The 23,812-nt window shown below is 44.3% G+C and overlaps 1 protein-coding gene across 21 annotated transcripts in view; it reads left to right on the forward strand.

Moving 5' to 3' along the window:
• The window catches only part of LOC147215277 (calcium/calmodulin-dependent protein kinase type II subunit gamma-like), a 41,211-nt gene extending 17,756 nt beyond the window's left edge, over positions 1 to 23,455 (forward strand). Inside the window, exons 5-23 of one of the 21 annotated variants that reach the window (XM_086139580.1) lie at positions 41 to 106; positions 2,011 to 2,083; positions 3,297 to 3,399; positions 4,193 to 4,276; positions 4,730 to 4,824; positions 5,198 to 5,320; positions 5,855 to 5,938; positions 7,430 to 7,472; positions 8,353 to 8,415; positions 11,895 to 11,935; positions 12,699 to 12,782; positions 14,123 to 14,167; positions 14,286 to 14,340; positions 14,626 to 14,706; positions 16,655 to 16,795; positions 18,485 to 18,560; positions 18,716 to 18,810; positions 19,606 to 19,842; positions 21,273 to 23,455. In XM_086139580.1, the coding sequence (XP_085995706.1) occupies positions 41 to 106; positions 2,011 to 2,083; positions 3,297 to 3,399; positions 4,193 to 4,276; positions 4,730 to 4,824; positions 5,198 to 5,320; positions 5,855 to 5,938; positions 7,430 to 7,472; positions 8,353 to 8,415; positions 11,895 to 11,935; positions 12,699 to 12,782; positions 14,123 to 14,167; positions 14,286 to 14,340; positions 14,626 to 14,706; positions 16,655 to 16,795; positions 18,485 to 18,560; positions 18,716 to 18,810; positions 19,606 to 19,838 (1,585 nt within the window). In that variant the 3' untranslated portion in view covers positions 19,839 to 19,842; positions 21,273 to 23,455. The remainder of the gene's footprint in view (positions 1 to 40; positions 107 to 2,010; positions 2,084 to 3,296; positions 3,400 to 4,192; positions 4,277 to 4,729; positions 4,825 to 5,197; positions 5,321 to 5,854; positions 5,939 to 7,429; positions 7,473 to 8,352; positions 8,416 to 11,894; positions 11,936 to 12,698; positions 12,783 to 14,122; positions 14,168 to 14,285; positions 14,341 to 14,625; positions 14,707 to 16,654; positions 16,796 to 18,484; positions 18,561 to 18,715; positions 18,811 to 19,605; positions 19,843 to 21,272) is intronic. The other 20 variants (XM_086139581.1, XM_086139582.1, XM_086139584.1 and 17 more) reach the window with 20 other exon arrangements.
• The last annotated feature ends 357 nt before the right edge of the window (positions 23,456 to 23,812 follow it).

The following is a 23,812-nucleotide window of genomic DNA, read 5'->3' on the forward strand; positions in this document are numbered from 1 at the left end:
GGTGATCTTATTTCTCTCCTTTTCTCTCCCATCTTCACAGGGTGACAGGAGGAGAGCTTTTTGAAGATATAGTAGCCAGGGAGTATTACAGTGAGGCCGACGCCAGGTGTGCATCCCGCATCGCACAAAATTATCATGGAAATGGCAACTTGGGCTTCTCTTCGTTTGATATCATTTTGAATTATATGCAAGATATTTGGCCTGCTCCTAGACACAAGCGTACTCAAGACATCTGTTATATTATATTACATTTTTTCACAATGCTCTGACATTTCCTTGACACTTTGACATTTCAGATTTGGCTTTATCCCCACTACTTCAACACTAAGTCCCCCCCACCCCTCTTTTTTCCCCGTGGCTGTTTTGATGTGCAGCTTATAGAGTTTGTTTTACAACTGGATTACTGTTATTTGTGTGTTCCTGCACACAGGGGGTCTTCAGAGAAACAGAAACATACACGCGTGCGCGCGCACACACACACACACACACACACACACAAGCCCCCAGCCCTGTAGATTAAGCCTCGGCGACATGTTTTCGAGCTGGATCTGCCCTTTATTATTTACCTTTCACAGGCCCATGAACATTAGCGACAGATTGATGGCATCACGGTGCCTGACACTAAGGTGCACCGGACAGTCATAAGGCCGTTATATGCAGGCTTGTAGGGTAACCAGCCCTTTCAACTGTCAGTGGGATCCTGCGAAAACGTGATCTCCAGCCAGAACCAAAAAACAATAGAATTGGTATTAGTGGCAGCTGAATTGTCGCCCCATTATTATAATTGCTAGTGGGACAGAGATTTATTGACTCGGCGGTGTATGCCCTCCCACACAACTAACTACCTTAGTATTGATTGTTTTAAACTGCAGCTCGTGTGTCATGTTTTGGAAAAGTCATGGTTCGTTACTTTGTAATGCTTACTATTAAGTTTTACATCCACTGGGGAAGGTTGGAGGCATCTTTTTGTTGTTGTTCAACAGGCGTTTGTCAAATTGGTTAAGTCTTTTATTTTTATTTTTTTCCTTCTCTTGGGCTGTTAAATTTAAAAAGACTCCAAAGTTGATCTTCACATGGTTTTATTTCCTATACATCTTATAAATCAAAATTTGAAAAGGTATTTTGAAAGCTTCAGTGGTAAGGAAACTGGCTCGGTGCCTTTTCAGGAGATGTTGCATGTTCTACATCTCTGATGTTTGCAGAAAATGTGGTTTGCAAAGTTTCAGACATTCTTATAATGTTCAGCTTCTCATCCCCCAGCGTACTTTGGTTTTGTTCACTCCTCAGTTTGACACCTTTAATGAAATGTATTGTCTTCAAGGCTGCACAGCTTTGTTATTTCATGACAGTGTCAACTCATAACACATTCCTACAGCTTATAGGTTTGTTGCAATCTTCAAAAAGAACAGACTCCCTGTTACAACCACAACAAGCAGAGCTCTTGAAACTGAAAGTAAGGGCAATGGACTCAATAAGAGCAAGTGAGATACACATCAGATGACAAGCTAGTCAGTCATAGATGTAAAGAAGAAATAAAAATGAATCCCAACAGAAATCCAGGATCAGGGCAGGATCAGGAATATTTTTTTCACCTCAAACAGTGTTTTACCACAGTAATAACATGGCACTATTACACCAGATTTACCAATTTACATCGGCAAAATGGTATTATCATCACCACGATGCCACCAGAGAAACATCAGTGCAAAATCCCCTTGGCCTGATCACACTGACAGCTGTTTGTGTGTTTAAGGTAGAATAAAGTTGATACTTTTAGTGCTCAGCGCCTGGTTTTTTGACGCTAACAACAGAAGGCGGTCCTTTCACTTCCGGTTCCTTTCAGAAAAAAGTGTTTTCTCTTCTCCTCTACAGTGGCCAAAAAATGTTGTAAAGAACTGCATCAGCCTCAGAACAGACTGTACAATGACTGTGTGCAGGGGAGGGATTTTAGAAGTGATCGGTAGTGACTGACACGTCTATCTTTCTGTTTGTCCCCTTTTCTCTCCACAGTCATTGCATTAGTCAGATCTTGGAGAGTGTCAATCATATCCACCAGCATGATATTGTGCACAGAGACCTCAAGGTGAGTGGTTGCCCGTTTCCGTGACAACTGCACACACACACGCACACACACACCTCTCAGCTCGTGACCATGGCAACACACAGATGGCTCTCGGTTGCTCAATCTCTCTCTTTTTTTTCCCTCTATCTTCCTGATTTTTCTCTCCTCTTGCATCTCTCATCTTTCCTCTGGCTTACCCTCTATTCCTTTATCTGTTCTGAGATCTGTCAGCTTGTCAGTCCATGACTGTGTGTGTGTGTGTGTGTGTGTGCGTGCGTGCGTGCATACGTGCATGCATGGATGGTCTTGATGAGCACAGAGATGGTGAGTCATGAGTCACGTGGAAGAGATTGTCTCTCACCTATGGCAAGGAAAAGACAAGGACTCAAACAGCGTTTGCGTGCAGACACAGACACACTCCGTGCAGTCATGGGAGGCGGGTTATTATAAGATGGGAGGTGAAGACATGGATGGACCCCAACAGTTTCCACGACAACCCATGCAGCATCACCTCCCCACCCACGGAGCAGGGGGAGGGGGCCATTGAGTTGCCCCATCACAGTTTCAGTTCAAACGCTACGGGGTGCAGGGGATCTGGAAACCTCCACCACCAGTTTCATACTTAACCCACTTTAAGGTGACTATAATTATCCCCACAGGAAGGACAATAATAATATACATGAAATTGCTGCTTTTTAGTGTGGAGTGTGGAGGTGGGGGGGGCAGTCGCAGGGGATGTCTTAGACATGTGTGGGTGGCTCTTGTGCGTGTTTGTGTGCGCTCTGTGTTCGAGAATAACGTTATTATCTCCAGCGCTGCCTGTCTGATTTGTTGGCCTTTTATCCTGAGTGGGCTTTTATGCGGCCCTTTATGTCCTACTGCCCAAACAACAGCCATTTAGAACACCGCCACACATGACGCCTCTCGCTAAGTACACTTTCCATTTAGCATGCCGTCTGCAGTGCTGCCTAAATAACTCCCAAGTGGTTTCTATGGCTACGAACCCGTGCCCATATAAGGTGTTGTGGAGATTCACAACCAACCATCCTCTCTCTCTAGTTCCTCCCATCTCTGTGTGGCTTTCTCACACCTCTACCCCTCCGACACACAATCCTTGTCAAATATAAATATTTCTGAGAAAGGGCTTTACTGAAGTGTGTCTGTCACTATCTGCCACTAGTTGTCTTGATCTCCTGTCTCATTCTTTATGTGTGTGTGTTTGTGTGTGTGTCAGCCTGAGAACCTGTTGTTGGCCAGTAAGATGAAGGGAGCTGCAGTGAAGCTGGCAGACTTTGGCCTTGCTATTGAAGTGCAGGGAGACCAGCAGGCTTGGTTTGGTAAGAAAAACACGAACAGCACCAGTTAATGTGCTTGATCATGACACAATCGGCTTTTCTGTCTGCGCGAGACATTAGTCAGCAGTTCGCACTGGAGGGATTTCTGTGTATCACTGCACAGGTCAGAAATTGGATCTGTTTTCGGTTCTTGTTTTTTAACCTTCAGCATAAAAATAAGGGGTTACCTAGAACGTTTGACGTCTTGAAGTGGTGCTCTTGAATTGACTCGGAAAACGCGACGCGTCGAAGAATTGTAGAAACATTCAATCAGTTTTCAACAAATATTTTTTTCCCATTGTGGAGACATGCGTCTTTTGAGTTAGGTGCTCACAGGTAGCAGCAGGGCAGTCAGCCTGAATTTAGGACTGAAGGAAACTAAAGGAAAATAACCCCAAATAAGTCCATAGTCCACTATAGACTGGGAAAAAATTATTTTGCCTGCCACATCCCACCTCAGACTTATGAATAACTTAAAGGTGGTTTTATTGTTGAAGATAGACAAAAATTTGTCCACACACTTGAATATTTATGAAAATTATCATGAGGCTCACAGGTACTTTGTAGTTCATGCACAGACTCACAGCTTGGTTGGTCTCAAAGATACAATGATCCAACTTCCCAGCGGGGTCGAGATGATTAACGGGCATTTACTTGTGCTTCAACACCGTCATAGTCTGGTTGTGCACCGGATACCAACAGGTCACTACACAGTGAACCATTCCTATAGCTATATTAAAATCCCTTTCATCAGCGCTGTAGTAAAATATATTGCTTTGTCGTGTCTGTCGGGTAGGGTTCGCTGGCACTCCCGGCTATCTCTCCCCTGAAGTCCTAAGAAAGGACCCCTATGGAAAGCCTGTGGACATATGGGCTTGTGGTGAGTCTTGAGCCGCACCTAGCAATTAGCATGTTCAATTTGCATCTGATTTCATAGTGATGATAAACAAACATGATATTTTCAGACTTTTTTGTGTTTAGTCAAATCAACAAATTTGACAGGATAATTTTGAAAATCAAAGAATTGGGCAGATATTTTACCCGCGTTGTGTGTTGTGTGTTGTTACTTAGCCCCCAATTGGCCCCCAATTGGCCCCCAATTGGGCTAAGTAACAACACACAACGCGATAAGAGAACCAGGCCATTGCTATGAAGTTGCACTCATTTGTGTCTTATATTTGATTAATTCATGTAAATCCTTCTTGGTATTTGAGTTTCATTGGAGAACACTTCGAGCTATCTTGGCATGACTCGCACCATATTTAATTTGCCTTCGTTTAGAATGAAAACAATTGCAAATATCTCTTTCTCTTCTTCTCCCAATATCTGTCAGGTGTCATTCTCTATATATTGTTAGTGGGATATCCTCCATTCTGGGATGAAGATCAACATAAACTCTATCAGCAGATCAAAGCTGGAGCGTATGATGTAAGTGTTTCTTGGGTATTTTTTTTTTTTTTTTGGTTTCTTTTTGGGGGGTAAAGAGATGCAGTGCAGGTGTTTGCAAAGCATTTTTGAATGTTTAATAGTGTCCAAATGAGAAGCGGTCCAAACCTATTGATCCTATCGGAGCCTCCCTGACGCATTGCAGAGAGGTGTGTGTGTGTTTGTGTGTGTTTTGGGAGACAGTTGAGGCAGAGAAGGGGTATCCTCCTACAAGTACAAGTTTGGAATTTACTCTGGATGAAAATAGTTTTATGTGCAGGAAAGATTGATCTGTTGCATATAAGCCCAACCGCTCAGTTTTGACATACAGCACAAGTTGTACCATCACATCAACCTGTCACTCCTCTCCTCTCAGTTCCCCTCACCAGAATGGGATACAGTGACTCCAGAAGCAAAAAATCTGATAAATCAGATGTTGACCATTAATCCGGCCAAGAGAATCACTGCTGAACAGGCTCTCAAGCACCCATGGGTCTGCGTAAGTATTCAAATCACACAAGGGGCGAAATCAAGAATTTGAAATATTTCCTTTTTTTTCCTGAATTTAAATAGGTCTGTACATTTTTTTAAAAAAAAAGGACTTTTGTCATTCAATTAATGACGATAATCGAATAATAATTACAATAATACATTTTCTTTGAATCTACTAATCTTGAAAGTAGTCAGAAGACTGCTGCTCTGGTCACGGTCGGCTCTTTCATATTTGTGCTCTAAGGCATTTCGATAAGGAACAGAACAGGACAAAACTGGACCCAGGCTCATTTGGCAATATAGAAACGTTTTTTCTTCTTATAAGGGTTTGGGGTCTCGGCTCGTGGCTCCTACAGTCCGAGTACAGATGATTGCTTTTCTCTGATAGAAGAATGTTCTTGTGTGGTTAAAATCCTAATCACATCCCGCTCAATATGTTCAAAATCGTCTGCCCAGGTTTTTTTCAGTATCTGGGAAGAAAAGTAAGATTAGTCCGCTCCATGATGCTAACATGTAAAATGCTTATTTTGTTTTCCTGCAGCACCGTTCAACAGTTGCATCCATGATGCACAGACAGGAAACTGTTGAATGTCTCCGCAAGTTCAACGCTCGCCGAAAACTAAAGGTACTACTCAGACTTTTTCTTTTTCTTCTCAGACTCGCTGCTTCTTTTGTAAAATACTCACTCTCCACATTGCTTCTTTAGCCATCATATATATATATAATTTTACAGTTCTGTCTTTTTTTTGGGGTTCAGTAGGGTGAAATGATAATTACCCAAACAAAAAAAAAAAACCCTGTGGACACTGCAGGGTATAGTGCCCATCTCCTTTGGCAATTACATGGTCTTTTAGGTTTCCCATTAGGTGTTACTGATTTGAGGGTGGCAGAGTAAACGTAGGCATGATGCTTTGTCAGCAAGCTGGTTAAAAGTAAAGTAACTTCCTTGGAGACGAAATTTGTCCTGGTGTGTGTGTTTTATTTTTCAATATGGAAACTGCGTTGCTCTTTATTGCTGTGTTGCATTTGGCGCCCCTGTCACAACCCCCATCTGCACTGCAAAGTGTACTCGAGAATTTCTGTATGTTTTTGTGCACAACGGATGATGCCTGAAGTGATATTATTGCTTTAGCGGGATGTCACATTTCGTCCATGTTACCCAAAGAGTTGCGATGGCTCAGGTGGCAGCTGCTGTAAAACATCACAGAAAAATACAACAACAGCATTAGCTTGCTGTCCAGACTCGGAATTTACACATGGAAATAAAGGGCTGTGTGCATTCAGTGTCAGCTGTAGCCCGTCATCGCCAGTTGAATTGCAGATGGTTGTTGAGAACATCAGAGTCAGTAGTGTTCTTCTTACAGCTTTTATGTTAGGGCCATCATCAAGGGCTGCCCAAAGACAGAGGCACTCATGAATGCCCAAATGCCAAATAATGGATGATGAAATTTGCTTTTAGGTTGTTTTTTTGTAAAGTAGGTGTTCATAGTTAGATATTTGCTCCCTGTGCTGCGGATCCATTTCTTCAGTTTCCAATTCAGCTGATTCAAAGTCAGGAAAGTTGTCACATACTCTTAATGTGAATGCCGCTCATTTCAATACTTATACTATGAAAGTGTGGAAAAATAGCATTGTAAACTTTGACTGGGTTCCTGTTGATGTGTGCTTTGCTGATTAGCCGCTGTGTGTACTATGTCACTGTGCTGTTTGGGGCATTTTTCAGAGGGGTGATCAATGCTAATCATAATCTAAAAATGATTTAATATTTCCCTACTTTATCATAAGAAGTCAGTGTGAATATTTATATATATATAAATATTTATATATAAATTATATACATTTTCTTTTTTTTTTTTTTTTTTCTCATATTTTTCAGTTTGTCAACTCATCCGTTTCAAAATGAGTTTAAATGCCCGAAATACTAACTAGGACTTCGGCGAATTTGGATGTTCACGACAGCACCCTCATTAAAACAGGCAGAAAGTTTAAAAGATTGTCCCATTAGCAGAAAAATACAGAGCAGGAGATGAGAAAAACAAAAGCCCTGTTAAATAAAACAAACTTTCAGCCTCCAGTATACCTCCCTCACTTCTCTTTCCTCCCTCTCACCCTCCAGGGAGCCATCCTCACCACCATGCTGGTGTCCAGAAACTTCTCAGGTGGGTGTGCCCTTCGCCCTCCGCCTCCCACGCAGCACATGCAGAGGGAGAGGAGAAAGGAGAGTGGATAGAGTCCTCTACACCTCTTTTAAACCCCTCACCACACACACAGACACATGCACACACACATACTCAACCCACACATCTTGAAAATAACAGTAGGCTGCTCTGCGCGCACAGGAATTTGCTTGCTTACAACATGTGAGAGGATTTGATACATGAAGTTCTTTGCATACATGATAGGAGTAACTGACTGACGATGTGTACGTATATATATATCCATATGTATGTGAGCAGTTTAAATGTCACACAGTCATTATCTGTATCAGACGTTATGTGTGCATTCGTTTTGTCCTTGTCTATGCTAATATATTTCTCCCTGTGTGTCTGTGTGAGTGTGTGTGTATGTGTGTGTGTGTGTGCGTGCGTGTTATGTGTGCGCGCGTGTGCCTGTGTCCCTCTTTTCTGCTGCCCGTGGAGCATTTTACATGTTCGAAAGAGGGCATTCTAGACCAAATTAGGTTTTTAAAATTTTTCTTTTTTTATATATATTGGGGCAAGTATGGTGTCATAAAAATGGGCAACGGCGATGAGTCTGTGAATTTCTATCTCAGCCTGCTGAGAGCGACTTGTTTTTGGTGAAGCCTTGTTCGCCGGCACTAAGTAATAGGTCAGTCGATGGTTAATGATTTCAGACCAAGGCATAGGAAACCACAGGGGTGTAACTCTTTGCTTTTAGCCCATTTCTATCAAACCAGTGCGATACATCTGGGCTGCGGCCAGCACACCCTGTAGCTTTCTAGGCCGACGTTTGATCAACGCGAGATAGAGCTGTATAATATGCATAGCCCCTCCCAACTGTAGCATTTCTGTCCAATAGTGGGCCGGCAGCATACCAACTCTGCTGCTGCCGCCTCCTCCACTGCCTCACTGGCTCAGGAAGGTACGTCCCAGAGACACGCCCATCCACTCCCTCTCTACACACAGCTGCCTCTTTGGTTCATAGTTCAGGATACTGCATGCAGCCTACGCCAGCATCCTCATCGACATTAAACAAACGAGCATGCCAAACGTACGAAATTCCTTTCAGCCAGGTTCTTTGCACCTGCTGCGTTTCAGATTTTAGTTTAGCGTAAAATATCTTCTTGTTTGTACAGTCACCAGTATCACTCAGCGGTAGTCAGCTCAGTTCCAAAAGAACACTAGCGCTTTTTACATTTTCCATCTCGCCACCACTCAACCTTGACCCCGTCACCTTCCATTTCATCTCCCAAGTTAGTTATGTTCTCACTTTAAGCAAGCTCCATTCTGACCCCCAGCTCCCCCTATATGCCCCTATGCTCTCCCCCAGCGGAGTGCTGCGAGGACGGGCACGGGGTGGACTGGCGCAGGGGATAAGGAGGGGCATGTATCCTGGGGGCTGGAACTGAAACTGCAGGGGGCCGGCAAGAGCTGGGTTGGCGTGCTGCCATCGTCAGACCTGGTGGGGGCGGGAGGCGGCAGATCTTGAGAAGCTGGGGGGGGAGAATGAGACATGGGATGGATGCTAGGTTCAGCGCCGCTGTCAACTGGTGAAACAATCACAGTTGTGCAGCCAGTCTGATAAGTCACTTGGGTTTAAAGGCATCCTTTGTCTCATCCGGCTCCCGAGGTCTCTTTTAGTACTTTTCATTAAAACGTCCACCCCCTCTGTGTTGCAGTACACGTCCTCTCTCAAAACCAAAACCAAACTGCAAAACCAAATGTCATATCCTGTTATTTCACTCTTGTTCAGACCTGGTATTCAGATGTGTCATATGTGAAGGCTGTCACAATTTACCACAGCACAATATATGAACTATATGCAGAAATGACGATATGCACTTGGCGGTGGGATATAGGTCTCAAGAAGTTATGACACACCAAAATGGTTTACCAAATGCAGCACCTATAAGGTTACAGTATGTTATTTGCATAAAACTAATATAAATAGATGAATATATAGAAGTGTGAGCGGCCTATTGTCCATCAATACGCTCCAAGTTGTCTTGTTTTGAATGAAGTGATTATAGCCACAGCCTCTCAGGACACGTCCCAATCAGATTATTTAGTGGTGGCCACGTTCTTTGGCAGTGTGAACGCATGTCATGTTAGCTGATGCGTGACACCAAAATTTGATTTGCACACCAGTGGCAGCAGATAGAGTTAGATATTGCTGTAAAAAAAAAAGGGAGCATTATACAGACCTCTCAGGAGGTTTTCTGGTCAGGAACATGCAGAATAATTTGTTTTAAAAAACTGGTTTAAACTTCTTTCTTGGGTTTTTTCCAATATTTTTATCACACTTCATCAATCAACCCTAAAGAAGCATACTTAATATTCACATGTTGTACCAAAATTATAGTGTTTTACAGCTTTATATAATTATTTTGGGAGTGTGTTTCAATAGCAAATTGTTTAACAGGGATATAAAGGAGGGTTTGGTATAAACACCTCCTCAGACCTGTTCCAATGTAACTTAATTATTCCGGGGTGTATATTAATACCAAGTTTGAACAGGACACTGATTCACAATGGATGAATAACCTTATTTTTGAAAGTACTAAAATGAGGCCTTTGCTCTCATCCTGCCGGGTGGGGAAACGGGTGGGGAAGGTCGGCGATTCCGAAGGTGGCTCCAATGGATCGAGAACATTGCACAAACGCTGTTGAGCACAGTGGGTTCTCTGTCAACATTTTCCCAGACGCGAGAATCTCCTCTGCTCTACAGGGGACATGTGTTGTTTTTTTTTTTTGTTTTTTTATCCCACTCGAGTAAAAGGGTACATGTGCAGAGGCAGACGACAGGTAAAATGTGAGCAGGGATAGAACCCCAGTGCAGGTGCTGCTCCTTGAATGTGTGACTGGTGCGCTGAGATTCAGGGTGTTTGTGAAGGTTTGTCAGCTAAAGCCCTGAGGTTGCGGGCTTCCTCGCTGACACTGGACCAAGTTGCCTGTTTGTAAGTTTTCGCAGTTATCGTGTGTGACATCGCTCCAGCCTGGAACCAGCCGCTCTCCTAATTGTCTTTTTTTTTTTTTTCCTTCGGGCGGGTCCGATGAGGGCCCTTTGACCCCTGATGATGTCACTCATAACACCAGAATTCTGTCACTACATATTGTAACTGCTTCCTTGTGCCTGTTCAGTAGAGTATGGCTAAGGCAAGGCTTGACATTTGCTCCTGACCTCAACGAAATGTCAATAAAATACAACAGAAGTGTGTGTTTGAAGCATTCCTGTATGTTTCTAGAAAGGTGTTTGCCTTTACTGCCTTTTGCATGTGGGTTTCCTGTGTGGTTTTATCTTACAAGAAATGTTCCCAGGAGACACGCATTCACATGGTTTCTTAGCCACCCTTCCCTTTTCACCACTAAGCCGGGACATTTCCCGACTGGTGCAGGCCCGATCACCAAGGCTCGATGTCCCACCATGTTCGCGATGATATTCTTGGAAAAACTTGAGGGAAGGCTGTGTTAAGAGACCACATGAACACGGTGGTCCCAAGCTGTCACTATTGGCGCCCTGATGGCTGTGCAATAGAATACGTAGCAGAATGAAAGCAGATGTTTGCGCTCTGAATGATCAAATTTCTTTTTCCCCCGGTTGTTGAATGATATAAATTTTTTTTTCTATTGATTTATGTATTTTTCCTTTGGATGCTGCATGGCCAGGCCAAGATAGAACCGGTGATTCAACACAACAGCTGAGATTACGGAGCATGAGATGTCACTTGTTATTGTTTGCAACATTAAACACTGTGTCCCTTATCTTCGCTCCCTTGTACTGAAATACTAAGCCCTCTGTTTCAACATTCCTGTCTCCCCCCTCTTTCCCTCTCTCATTTCTTATTGCAAGGTAAGAAACAACAAGATAAGATTTTTGTTTGTCGATAGAGGGGGGACAAAAAGAGACTGATTTTAACCCCGGGACTGAGTTGTCAAGTGACCAAGGCCCTTAAAGGAAATCAATGCTGTACATTAACTAAGCACATCACCATCAGCCTCGGCGGCAGTTTGAGTCTGACAATAACTCTTTATTTACGGGGGCGTTCTCCGGACAGGAAATGGATATAGGAAGTTTACTTTGCTCTCAGGTTTCTCCTGTGTCCCTCGATGGCAATGAATAGGATTATGCTAGGGAAGAGTTTTACAGTGTGTAGCCCAAGACCGAATGCATGTTATTCTCGTGGCGTCGTCTTACACTGTTGTAGGGTTTCGAGTTGTCATTAGCTCAAAAAAAATGTTTACTAGGATAACGGCTTCATTTTCAATGTTTTTTTCTATAATATCTAATAAAGAATTTCATAGGTAGAGAAGCTTAGATGCTCCAGTTAACAATTAAATTTTCTGCCTGTTTCTCTCCTTTCTATCCTTTTGTTTTTTTTTTTCTTTTTTGTTTTATTACAGCATGCAAAAGTTTACTCAACAAGAAATCAGATTCAGCTAAGGTAAGGCTGTAGTGTCTCCTCTCTGCCCTCTTTTTGTTCTCCTGTGGTGTGTCTCCTCCGGTGTCTCTCCTCCTGTACATGACTCCCTTTCTCCTGATGCTGTTTTTGCTTTGGCCCTCACTGTCACTCCCCCTCGGTCCACTTTGTCCTCGTCGTATGCCGAGCTTTATGATTTGCTCCCGGCCAGCCCCCCGGTTTTCTTATGGGGCAAACAAAAAAAAAAAGGCGACAATGCCATTATGGATTCATACAACACACACAGGTACAAGCACAATATCAGTAAACCCTGTCGTTATCTTTTATTCTCAGTCACTTCCCAAATATTGTTGTCTCTCCCGTCTTTCGGTGTCGGTTCTGTTCCTTTACCCTCCAGACGGCCTCGGCCTGAGGTCTGCTGCTCTCTTTTTCCGAGCAGTCTCCATCATTCTCCGCCGCTATTAAGAAACTCACCGACCCCCCCCCACCCCACCACACCCCCTGCCGCCTTCCCTCCTTCTCTCTCTTGCCCCAGGGATCTCTCTGTGCAGTTAAGTGGTGGCGGCATAGAGAGTTAGTGAGGCAGTAAAAAGGATGATCTAGAGGCCATTCTGTGGCACTCACCCTCTCATTTGCCCTGTTAGCTCTCAACAGCCTGGAAGCCGTGACTAACATTAGCCCCATTTCCTAAACAGCTGTATAATTTTTAATGCACTCGTGTGTGTGTGTGTGCGCGCGTGTGTTTGTCGATAACGTCTGTGTTCACTCTGAGTGTTTGCGTTCTCAGCCTTCCACCAACAACAGTAAGAACAGTATAGTGAGCGCCATCAATGCCCTGAAAGACACCAACATGGCAACCAACGCCCAGATGGTACAGTAGGCCGCCGTAGTGTCGGTTTCCGCCTCCCCCAACTCCCCCCCCCCACCCCCCCCAAATATTTGCATAGTAGCCCGTTGTACCTCATCTTCATCATCATAGACGCCGCTTGTCATGCTTCTTCCACCGTCCTGGAAATGTTGCACTGTGACGTTCGCCGTCCCAGCTGTAGCCGCCCCAGCCCTCCCCCTTTTCACCCCTAAGGTGCACACGTGCTCTCCAATTCTAAATCAAGCGCAGGCGTGACATTCCTAGAAAATGCTAAATACGCTCACCCTTTTCCGTAAAAACCAAGGATGCATGTGTGCACCTTGTTTAGACTCTTGCGGAGCATGAACTCACCGTCAGGACATACAGGCCTCTGCGAAGGCAGCACAGACAGCTGAGGAGTCTGGTTTGAGCCACGTTAGTTTTGCCTGCTGACGCCATCGCCAAAAATTTATACCCGCCGTGTAATTACCCAAGCGATTTTCTCCACATATCATCCTTTTCACCCCTGCTTAGCTCGCAACCATCTAACTTTTCCTACTGAAACCCTGCTGTCTGTATCTTTCTTCTTACCTCCTACTTTATCACCCTCCCCCATTGTTTCGTTCATCCAGCTGTCTTGAACTTCATTATCCTGTCACCCTTGACATCCTTAACGTCCTGAAATCCATTTCAATTTCATCCAGCAGTAGCATGAATTGATTCTAACATTGGCACTCATTTTCTTCATCTTGCAAAATGTTTGTATAAAACACTGCCTGTCTTGATGATGTGGTGCTTCTCATCTTGTGATGTGGTTGCCTGCACTAGTCCAAGGCCTACAGTTATTTTATTGTATTTATTCATCTTACAATATAAAATTATAACTTTGCAAAATCCCATGAAAATCAAAGTGTGAAGGTGTGTTTAATTTATTTATACTTATTGGAAAAACACCTCCTCTCGATTTAAATTTATTTGATACTATTTATTCAGTCTACAATGCTTCTATGCATCTATGCCAAAGAGCTTCCATCGTCACAAAATGGCTTTTTTTCTGGATACTGGATTTTTTTATTTTTTTTTTTATGATGGTGACAGACCCCTTGGTCCTTTAAAGCATTACTACATGACTTTTTCTTTTTTTTTTTTTTTTTTACTTTTTCAGCCACTATATGTAATGCAAATAACCTGAATAAATACTGCAGATACTTCCACAGTTGCCTGCAAAAACCTCACCGCCTGTCCTCCATATTTTCAAGCAGAAATGGACTCTGGGTGAGGGTAAAGCACAGCTTTTAATATTGAAATATTGGGCTGATTTTGTTTTTGTTTTTTGTTTTCTTGTTTGTTTTTTCAAATTGCAGGAGTCTCAGAGCACGGTGGTGCATAACCCTCCCGATGGAGTCAAGGTGAGACGTGTTTCGCCTTTTGAAAGCCGGAGTTACTAGATGCCACTCGAGTCTCGAATGAACCGGCCTCCTCGTTGATCTCTGAATCTTTTTGCCCTTCCCCTCCCCCTTAATCCAGGGATCGACAGAGAGCAACGCCACCAATGATGAGGAGGAAATGAAAGGTAGGAAAGGTACTCGAGTGTTTTATCCCCTTTCTCTTGTCCATACTCGCTCTATCTCCCATCTCCCATCTAGTGAAGCGTGTCTTTGACCGTAGCAACCGACCGACCGACCGACCGGTGTGCCGAGATACAAAAATCGTGTCTCACACTTTTGACCATGTGCTTGTGATGTGCGGATGTATGTATTTGTTGTGTGTCTGGCTGTGGTTTTGTGTGTGTGTGTGTGTGTGTGTGTGTGTGTGTGTGTGTGTGTGTGTGTGTGTGTGTGTGTGTGTGTGTGTGTGTGTGTTCTAGCAGACAGTTCGGCGCTGAGTCAAAGCAGCGCTGCCGAGGAGATGCCCCCTCTTCTGCCCTCACCTCAAAGTTCACCTGCCAGTAAGTTTATCAGTGGCAACCAGAGGCAATGCGGTCGCCCTGGCGAGGACCTAACAAACCCCAACCTCATCAACTCCCACCTTGGCTTTCGTTGTCACCGACGATGGCGTCTTACATCTTCGAGCTCCCTCATTCTGACCCAACCAAAGCTCTTTTTGAAGGGTTCCCACCAAATTTGGCTCAATAGCAATACTCTTCTCCTTTTTTTTTTCTCTTCTTTAAACTCCACCCCTGCCAACCAGATTTACCACAGGAACAGATTTTTTTTTTTTCTTCAGCATCCCAGAATGTTTATTGAAATGTAAATGTTAAATGTTTATTTTGTCCATGCATGAGCATAGGATATGCTCAGAAGCCCAGGCGTCGGAACTGCACGTAACAGACTCTTGCTGCGAGTCTCCTGGCGACTTTCAGATGATCTGTCATGCCAGGGAAAGAGTTAATTTAATGGTGAGGGAATTGAATAGAAATCTATTTTGATGTATATATTTTTTTATAATGTAGCTTTGAAACACATTTCTAGTTTATTCCAATGTGGGTCTAATATATAACTCTCATATCCCAGGTGGTATTAGATGGGAGGAAAAAATGGACTGACAGTAATGCGTTTAAAAATCCTTCTAAACATTCCCGGCCCTACGGACCTACTTGGCAGTTTTAATTTTTACACTAGGCATTTCTTCGGATTGCAAGTAATCCGGTTAATCCATTGGTGGGTTTTTATTAAAACACATAATAGTTGAGTATTAAATACCTTAATTTTTTTTTTGTCCTTTTTGTAACTCCCAGCCCCCTCTATGATTTGTGTTGTGTCCGGTTTCACCGCATTCCCACTTCTCTGAACCATTTTTTTAAAATGCAGTGTCATCACAACATATCGGACAATTATTTCCTTTTTTAAAGGGAGACCCAAATCGTGCACACCGGCATTTTAACAGCCCTGCTGGTTGGTTATCTGTCAAACATCATCTTAATCTGATCTCCACTCAATTTTTTTTTTTTTTGAAGAAGAAGAAGATCATGATGAAAATGTACATTTTTGCAAAGGCCTCAGTGGGAACCCTTAAATGTGTGTATGTGTGTGTGTGAGTGTGTCTGTGTGGATCTGTTTTGTTTTTTTTTTGTCTCGGTGACCACCACATCTCTCCCGTTGTCCTCTAATGTGACAGCTCCAGCTGGAGGGAGCCCGGCTTACCTTGCAGCTGCGTGCACTAAACCGTCCTCCTGGTCTGACAGACCCTGCCTGTCAGACTGGATTCTTATGCCATCGTGTGTCTCCTCCTCCTCCAAAATGTCCTCTCCTGCTGTTCCTTCTCCGCCGTTCTCCTTTCTCTCTACCGTCTCTCCACAGAGAAATCTCGTCACTCGACCACTCATCTCGTTTTGTGTTTAGACACACCTGCGCAAAAACCAGCCCTCAGACCTTTCCCCGCCCTTTCTTCCTCTCTTCGCACCACTCTACCCCCCACCCTGCACTTTGTCCGCTTCCTTCCTTAACATCCTAAGTTTCCCCCCCACAGGCTTAATAAGCTCTAATAACAAACACTGGCTTCAAACCTCTCAACCGAGGAGACTGTTATTGTACACAGGCATTAAGTGTAGACACGAGCATCCACATCGCACGGCGTCACGGCCAGAGCTGCACTGATCTCGCTTCCAGCTGCCACCCCTGTCCTCGCGTCAACCATCTGCACGTTGTCCGTAAACCCTGCCCGACCAACTGTTGTATGTTTCATTTTCCAAATTTTTATTTTTTTTTTTTAATCCATAACCTACATCCAGTTCGCCATCGGTGTTCGGTTTCGCTCCGTGTCCGTTTTTCACGGCGTGACGGTGATCACTGACACGTCTCCAGTCATCTTTTCCATCCACGTGTGTGTTTATTTAGTTTTTGGTTTGTTTGTTTGTTTGTTTTGTTTATTTGTTGACCATCCATTGTATGTTTCAGTTCCACCGCATGATGTAAAGCGCATGGCATGGAACAGCACGGGCAACAGCTCCTGCCCCGACTCTGAGCTCTCACAGTCTCCCATGTCTGCCGCTCCGCTAGGGAGCAACACTGTCGCTGCTAAAAGCAACACTAAGCAGAGTAAGAGCACATCTGCACCAGGCTTTCCACGCTGTCCACTCACTTTAAAAGCCTTGCGTCTATATGTGGGCCCTTCCACTCAGGATTGGAGAAAACGGTTCCTCGATGTTTTCACAAAAGCGATCAGTTTCCGCTGGGACCACAGGAGGGGGAAATGGCTGAACTAGAATGGACTCTAAGCATGCAGGGAGTGTTGCTTTCATATGTGGACCTCCTGGAGGCCGATACTTTAAATCTTTAGCAAGCAGGAGGAGAGAGCGCTGTTGTGGTGGACTGCTTAGCAACACTCTTGATGCAAATAGACATTACTTACTAGGGTGTATCTATGTGTAAAATTGTGGAATCTCTGATTGCACAATGCAAATCTGATCAGAGAAGAGCATCTCTAAACACACACACACACCTCAAAGCAGGGGAACCACGACAGCAGAAAACACACCAGGTGACCGTCAAACGGGAACTCTGGGTGAGAATCCCAATCTTGCATGTGTTTTGATTTCCGCTCTGACATTCATGTGCAATTAACATCAATCCATTGAAGCTGCTGCAACTGGGGTGTGTGTGTGTGTGCGTGCGTGTGTGTGTGTTTCGGAGGGGTTCTTTGCACACTCCGCAGACATCATTTTATAAGCTGCAGCTCCATAGCATTATCGAACCTTATGTCTGATCGCACATGTAAACCGCGACCTTGAGGTGACACTTTATCTCGGACTTTCTTCTTCTATCAGGAAGGCGTCTCCGCTGCATCCCTGTGACGCTTTGGGGTTTAAATGTGAGGTGACTCACACTCACATCGGTGCCTGTTGGTACAACAGGGCATCCTTACTTCTACAAACATGAATATTAGCAAAAGTTGAAGTAGTTTGGGAGTCACAGACAGAACCAGGCCCATGGCGTTTCTGGACAGTACTGGCGTTTAGTGGTAAAGGGGCAGAAACTGTAGGATGTCAGGTTCCAGTTACATTAACAAGAAACTAAACAGCCACACTTTTTACACCTGTTTGGTTTCAAAAACTGGCTTACATTTCTAAATGTCCTGCTTTGTATTATTGTAGGTGACTATGGCAATATCGCAATTTTTTTGCTTCTGGTAGTTCAGTCAGACTCAGGTTTAGGTCTAACTTCTGGGTTTGTAAGTAATATTTAATGAAAAGTATCACATAAGCACTAAGTTTCAGGTAGTTGGTTGTTGCCCAAATTATCTTTGAAAATTAGAAAATAGCAGACTAAAGGTTTGAGTTCATCATTAAACGTGAACTTTGAACTTTTTCCTGTGCGTCTGATCACATGCCGCGTCCGCAACCAAGCCTCTAACCATTAACCATAGACTTGTAGAATTTGATAAAAGGAAGTTTCTTGGCTCCAAAGTAAATGGGCCCATTCGTTACATATTATTTGAATTAAACTCATGGTGAGTTAGTGTTTGCTGGTTGGTTCGTTTTTGTTTTTTCTTTGGGCGGCAGCACGTGATCGGATGCCGAAGCGCTCGTCAGCCACCGTGAGAAAGCCACCCGGTGTTCCAAGTGCTTTTTAAAACCGTCGAGCAAAAGCCGGGATGCAATGCAGCCTGGAGGAACAGAACGTGATGCGTTGGGTGGAGGGTGGAGGATGAGCGTTGTCAAGAACCGCTGCGTAATTAACAGTTTGTGACTGGCTTCTTCTCTCTTCCTCTCTTCCTCTCTCTTCCAGCTCGTAAACAGGAGATCATCAAGATAACCGAGCAACTGATTGAAGCAATCAACAATGGAGATTTCGAGGCCTACACGTGAGTCCATCTGTTAAATGAACGCAGAAGGAGAAGCAGTAATTGCCTGCTCTCCGGATTCAGTTCCACTTTCCTTCTTTACTTCCAACTTAATGTTCCAACATATTTGCCCTCTCCGATTCTTCCTCCCTCCCTCGCCCGCCGTGGCTCCTCAGGAGGATCTGCGATCCTGGACTCACCTCGTTCGAGCCCGAGGCCCTCGGGAACCTGGTGGAGGGCATGGACTTCCACAAGTTCTACTTTGAAAACCGTATGTGCGCGTGCTCTGTTGTAATCTCTCGGGAGTTCGGTAAAGGGCTATCTCGGAATTATCTCTGCCCGCCTAGGGCCCTCCTAGCCGCCCCGGGCCTTTGTGAAAACAGCGGTCGTCGAATTAGTTCATTTTTGGGATTTTTTTTTTTTTTTGCCTGTCAGCCCGGCTGTTTCCAAAATGATGAACCCTGTCGGTAAACTGGGCTCACTTGTGATATGTTTTTTATTGAGCCTTTAGCCATAACATGTACGACTTTGTCGTGAAGAGAATCGCTAACATTTCCCCTGTTTTCTCACATGTCCCGTTTCTAGTACTCCACAATTGATTCTATTTTTTTTTTTTTTTTTTTTTTATCCTATTCATCCCCCTGAGGCAAAATCCTACCCTGACTCTGAGCCCATTGTCGGTTGGAGAATCACGAAGAGCCAGGGAAAAGCAAATAGGAAAAAAAATATATAAACACTGTCTTCCGACTGGATCTTCTGATCAAACAGAATGTTTTCCAAGCTTTTCCGCCACAGAAAAAAAAAACAACTTATGTTTAGGGTTTTTGAACCTGGGACGTTTCATGCTTTACAGATAAACGATGACTCAATGAACGTTACATCATAATCATGTTTTATGCAGAAGTCATCTTGACTTTAAATATATTTTTCAATCAATAGCATAGTGTTTAAAATGCGTCTCTAAGCCTGTTGACTGCCCCGGGTAATCTTTTAGTCGTTCTCTGTGAAAATCCTCATTTTGCCTGAAATCCCACGTCTCAACATATTCGCCGTCTTATCTTGGCAGTGCTGAGCAAGAACAGCAAGCCCGTGCACACCACCCTGCTCAACCCACACGTGCACCTGATCGGCGAGGATGCGGCGTGCATCGCCTACATCCGGCTCACGCAGTTCGTGGACTCCACGGGCCGCCCGCGCTCCAGCCAGTCGGAGGAGACCCGGGTGTGGCACCGCCGCGAGGGAAAGTGGCTCAACGTTCACTTTCACTGCTCAGGAGCACCTGCCGCACCACTACAGTGATCAGGTACGCGATGCTCTGTCTGTGACACACACACACACACACACACACACAGGGGGATGAGAAACAGTTATATACAGTGAAACCTTGACTTACGAGTGCATCAGCTTACTGAGATATAACCCATCGCCCAGTTTATTTTTCATTTTTCGCTTTGTGATACGAACCCAGATCTGAGTTAAAAAAAGCGAGCGGGATGAGGGTTTGACACCATCGTGGCCGCCGCTGTCACTGAAATGGCATTTAAAACAGGTGGATTTGCTACACGCCGCCAGGCAGCCAAGAGAAAATCTTTGAAAAACATTAGCGAGGTTACGGAGAAGGTGGTGATGGTGAGATACCGTGACCGTCGTCTTTTTGATTTGGCACAGCGGACAGCGGGAACAGCAATGAACGAGACATAGGAAGAGTCATTCAAAGCCAGTCGGGGACAGTTTGCTCATTTTAAAAAGAGGACTGGCATTCCCAGCCAAGTTTAGTGATAAAGTGTGCATGTTACGTTTAGAAATACATTGTAGTTCAGTTAAGCAATAGCGCACTGAACTGGGGAAAACTCTCCCGACCTTCACCACCAACATCATCTGATCTTCAAGGTAAATACACTTAATAAAACCAGTTTATTTCTTTACTTTCCCCTTCATCATGTTTTTTATACATCATTTATTCATAAAGTAAATATTTGTTATGCAAAAAACATTCATTGCAATGGGGAACTATTTTGATATCCAAGCAGTTATAAGCTCTGTCACAGAACAAATAAACTCTTAAGTCAAGGTACAACTGTTCAACCGTTTCTGATAATTAGCCCTGCTCTACTTGGAATTTCTGAAATCTTATTTACCGTTAGACATTATGTTTCGTCTCACCGCCGGCCCGTGTTTGAGTTGAAAGCAAACACGCCAACCCCACAGCAGAGGTAATAATAGGAATATTGCCGATGGGTTCTCGAAAGAGAATCCGCCAACTTTAGAGAAAATGTGCCTGTTTGCCAGGAGCCCCAGCGACCCAGGTGCCGGGGAACGGTGGCATTTTGTCTCTCGAAGCCTCTCTTCATCCAAAAAAAAAAAAAAGACATCAAATGCACTTCTTTTACCTCCCTGGTGCACGTTTTGTGACTCGTACATTTACCTCGCTTTAATTTTTTTTTTTTGAAGCAGAAAAATGGTGGTCAGAGTGAAACGCGATGAATGCACTCCTCGCAATATAGTACGTAAGAGTTGAACAATTGTGGGGTTGTGTGTTTAGTGACCTGGCGTAGTCAGGCTACTGATTCCATTGGCTACCGTGCGTATAGCTATGCTAACTAGCACGACCCGAGTCATCCATCTTGGCTTCCTGTGGGATCTTGGCGAACAGGCGAATCCCTTTCACGGTTTCCATCTCTCGAACGCGAGAGCCGAGCCGTCTCACCCCGTCTCCTCCTTCTCTACCCGCAGTGGTCCTGAGCCTCCAGTCTGCTGGAGTGTGTGTTTTGGGAGGCGGTGTTTTTTCAGCGAGCGTGTTTTAAGGGGCACGTCCTCTGCGTGGATTGGCTAGTGCCAGGAGCCCGGCCGGGTGAGATTGCATCCCTCTCCACGATACCATCCAATCCTGTCTCTCCTTTGACCTGCCGGGGGGGCCGGCAGAACACAAGACCCCCCGCCTCCACGGGATGATGCATGAATCTGGCGCCTGATTGGAAGGGCGCATCTTTGCCCTCTGTCCCTCCCCTGGCAGCCATCTTTTTTCTGCCCGCGCGGGATGAGACGTCCCGGGGGGAGGAGAGGATTTACAGTTGAACTTGTGGCAGTTTATGAGTATGAGTTATGAATATACCGTGTAAATTATGACTAGATGTACCAGAAAAACCACCAAAACCCAACCGAGCATTTATATTCACGATCTAAACAAGGGAGGAAACAGACCATTTGAGAGGATAGCAGTTGAGATTTCGGACAAATTTTGGCATTCTAGAGATCGGCGGGTAGAGAGTGCTGCGCTTGTCACCCGGACATTGACCTAAAGGTGTAGGGAGATCTTCTCCCCCTAACGAATTTTCGAGGGGGGAAGGGGGGGAGAGGAGAAAAAACAAGAAACAAAAACAAGTCAGCTCAGTCAGAGACCTTGATGACGAGAGGAACTTGATATCAAAAACAAGAAGCACCAAAGTGTAGAACTTTAGGCTTTTTATGTGTGCTTGTTTTTCGAAGGAAGGTGGAAAATTGTTTCTTTTTTTGTTTGTTTTTTTGTTTTGTTTTTTTTAAGAGGGGGTGGTCTGATCTTAGGTTTGTTTCTGTGTGTGTGTGTGTGCGTGCGTGCGTGCATGAAAGTATCTGTGTGCGTGTGTTTTTAGCGTCCTGTACCCTTTTTTTTTTTTTTTGTTTGTTTTTTTTTTTTTTTCATTTTCTTGTGAATAACCGGAGCCTTTTTTTTTTGTTTTGTTTGTTTGTTTTTGTTTTGTTGGGTTTTCTTTTTCTTTTTGTCTGGTTCTGTATTTTAGGCTCCTTTTAAAAAGCAGCTGAGTTTTTAAAAAACAAAAAAGAATTAAATAAAAGAGGGATTTTATTGTGCAAATTGAAAGCTACATGCGCGTAGTCCGCGTCCTGTCGTGTCTGTATGCAGTGGAGGGAGAGAGCGGGCCGGGAAAGGTGTCTGCATTTTTGCATGTTAGCCCGCCGCCTCTCCCTCATTCACCTCCCCCTTCCCTCGTTCTCTCTCTCTCTTAACCATCCCTCTTTTATCCCTCCCCCCTTTCTCCGCTTTCTGCAAGGGCCTGGTATGTTTATAATCACTGTGTAAATACAGTGTGTGTATAGATATATGTAGAAAAAGTGTATTATATGTACATGTATCTAAGAGACACTCATCCTGTGCATCTGGGCATGGGGACCCCCCCCACCCTCCCTTATTGAGTTTTAGGAGCATTTCTCACACCTCCATTAATTTGCTTTATGACCCTCCTGAAATTATCAGTAACCCCCCGGATGAGAACATACGACACACACACAAACACACACACACACACACACATACAGTGGTGTGGGCTGGGCTGCCAGAACTCGTCCCGTGGCCATGAGACTGTTTTCCTGGAGGATGGGGATTAAAATCAAACGGGTTCTGGAGGATGAACCCCCCCCCTGCCCTCCCTCCCTTTTTTTTTTCCTTCTGCCCAACTAGTTTTTACGAGGAGCTTCATCATAGTGCCCTTAACTCCCAACGAGCTTCTTCATATCGTATGCACACACACACGCACACACGCACACACACGCCTGGTGGTGTGTTGAAGCTCAGTAACATATCTGCACCACCTTTGTGTGACCACGGCGCCACGCCCTTCGCTGTGCTGTTTGTCTCCATCCACCCACGGCAGTCGTATCTGAACCCTCCCCCCCCCTCGCACCCCACTGACCCCTCACCCGACCCCGCACCCCTCCCTCGTTCCTCACAGAGGTGTTTATTTGTACCTCTATGTTCGTTTTTTCTCCGTTTTCCCGTGTTAACTGGTTTGAGTTCTTTTGTCGTCGTCGCCGTTGCCGTCAATTTGTCGTTTGGTAATTTTTGCCGATTTGCCAAGCTGGAGTTCTGCACTCTCCCTTGCACAGAGACAAATAATGATTAAAAAAAAAAAAAAAAAAAAAAATACTAACCAGAATTGCAGATTGATCGATTGATCGGAGATGGATCGGGACTAAATTCTCTTATAAATGTAAATCTACCCTCGGTGGTTCTAAATCGTGCCTGCTCAGTCGAGATGGGATTTGAAAGGCAGAAAGCGAAGAGAAAGAGAAATAGAGAGAGAGAAGTCGGTGTGTAGGTTCCTGTGACCGATGCCGTCGGAGCGGAGCGGGAGAACTAGTTATATGCATGTTTCAGTTAAGCATTTCTACCATGTACCTACCTGAATGAGGATGGAGCTAGTGTTAATATATGATATTTGCATCTTTTGAAACTGAAAATTTTTTCTCCATCTCGAATGTTGACTAGGTGACATGAAAAA

The sequence above is a fragment of the Fistularia commersonii genome, chromosome 32 (genome assembly GCF_037954325.1).
Source record: "Fistularia commersonii isolate RoL2024-O1a breed Wild chromosome 32, RoL_Fcom_v1.0, whole genome shotgun sequence".
In the NCBI taxonomy this organism is placed as follows: Eukaryota; Metazoa; Chordata; class Actinopteri; order Syngnathiformes; family Fistulariidae; genus Fistularia; species Fistularia commersonii.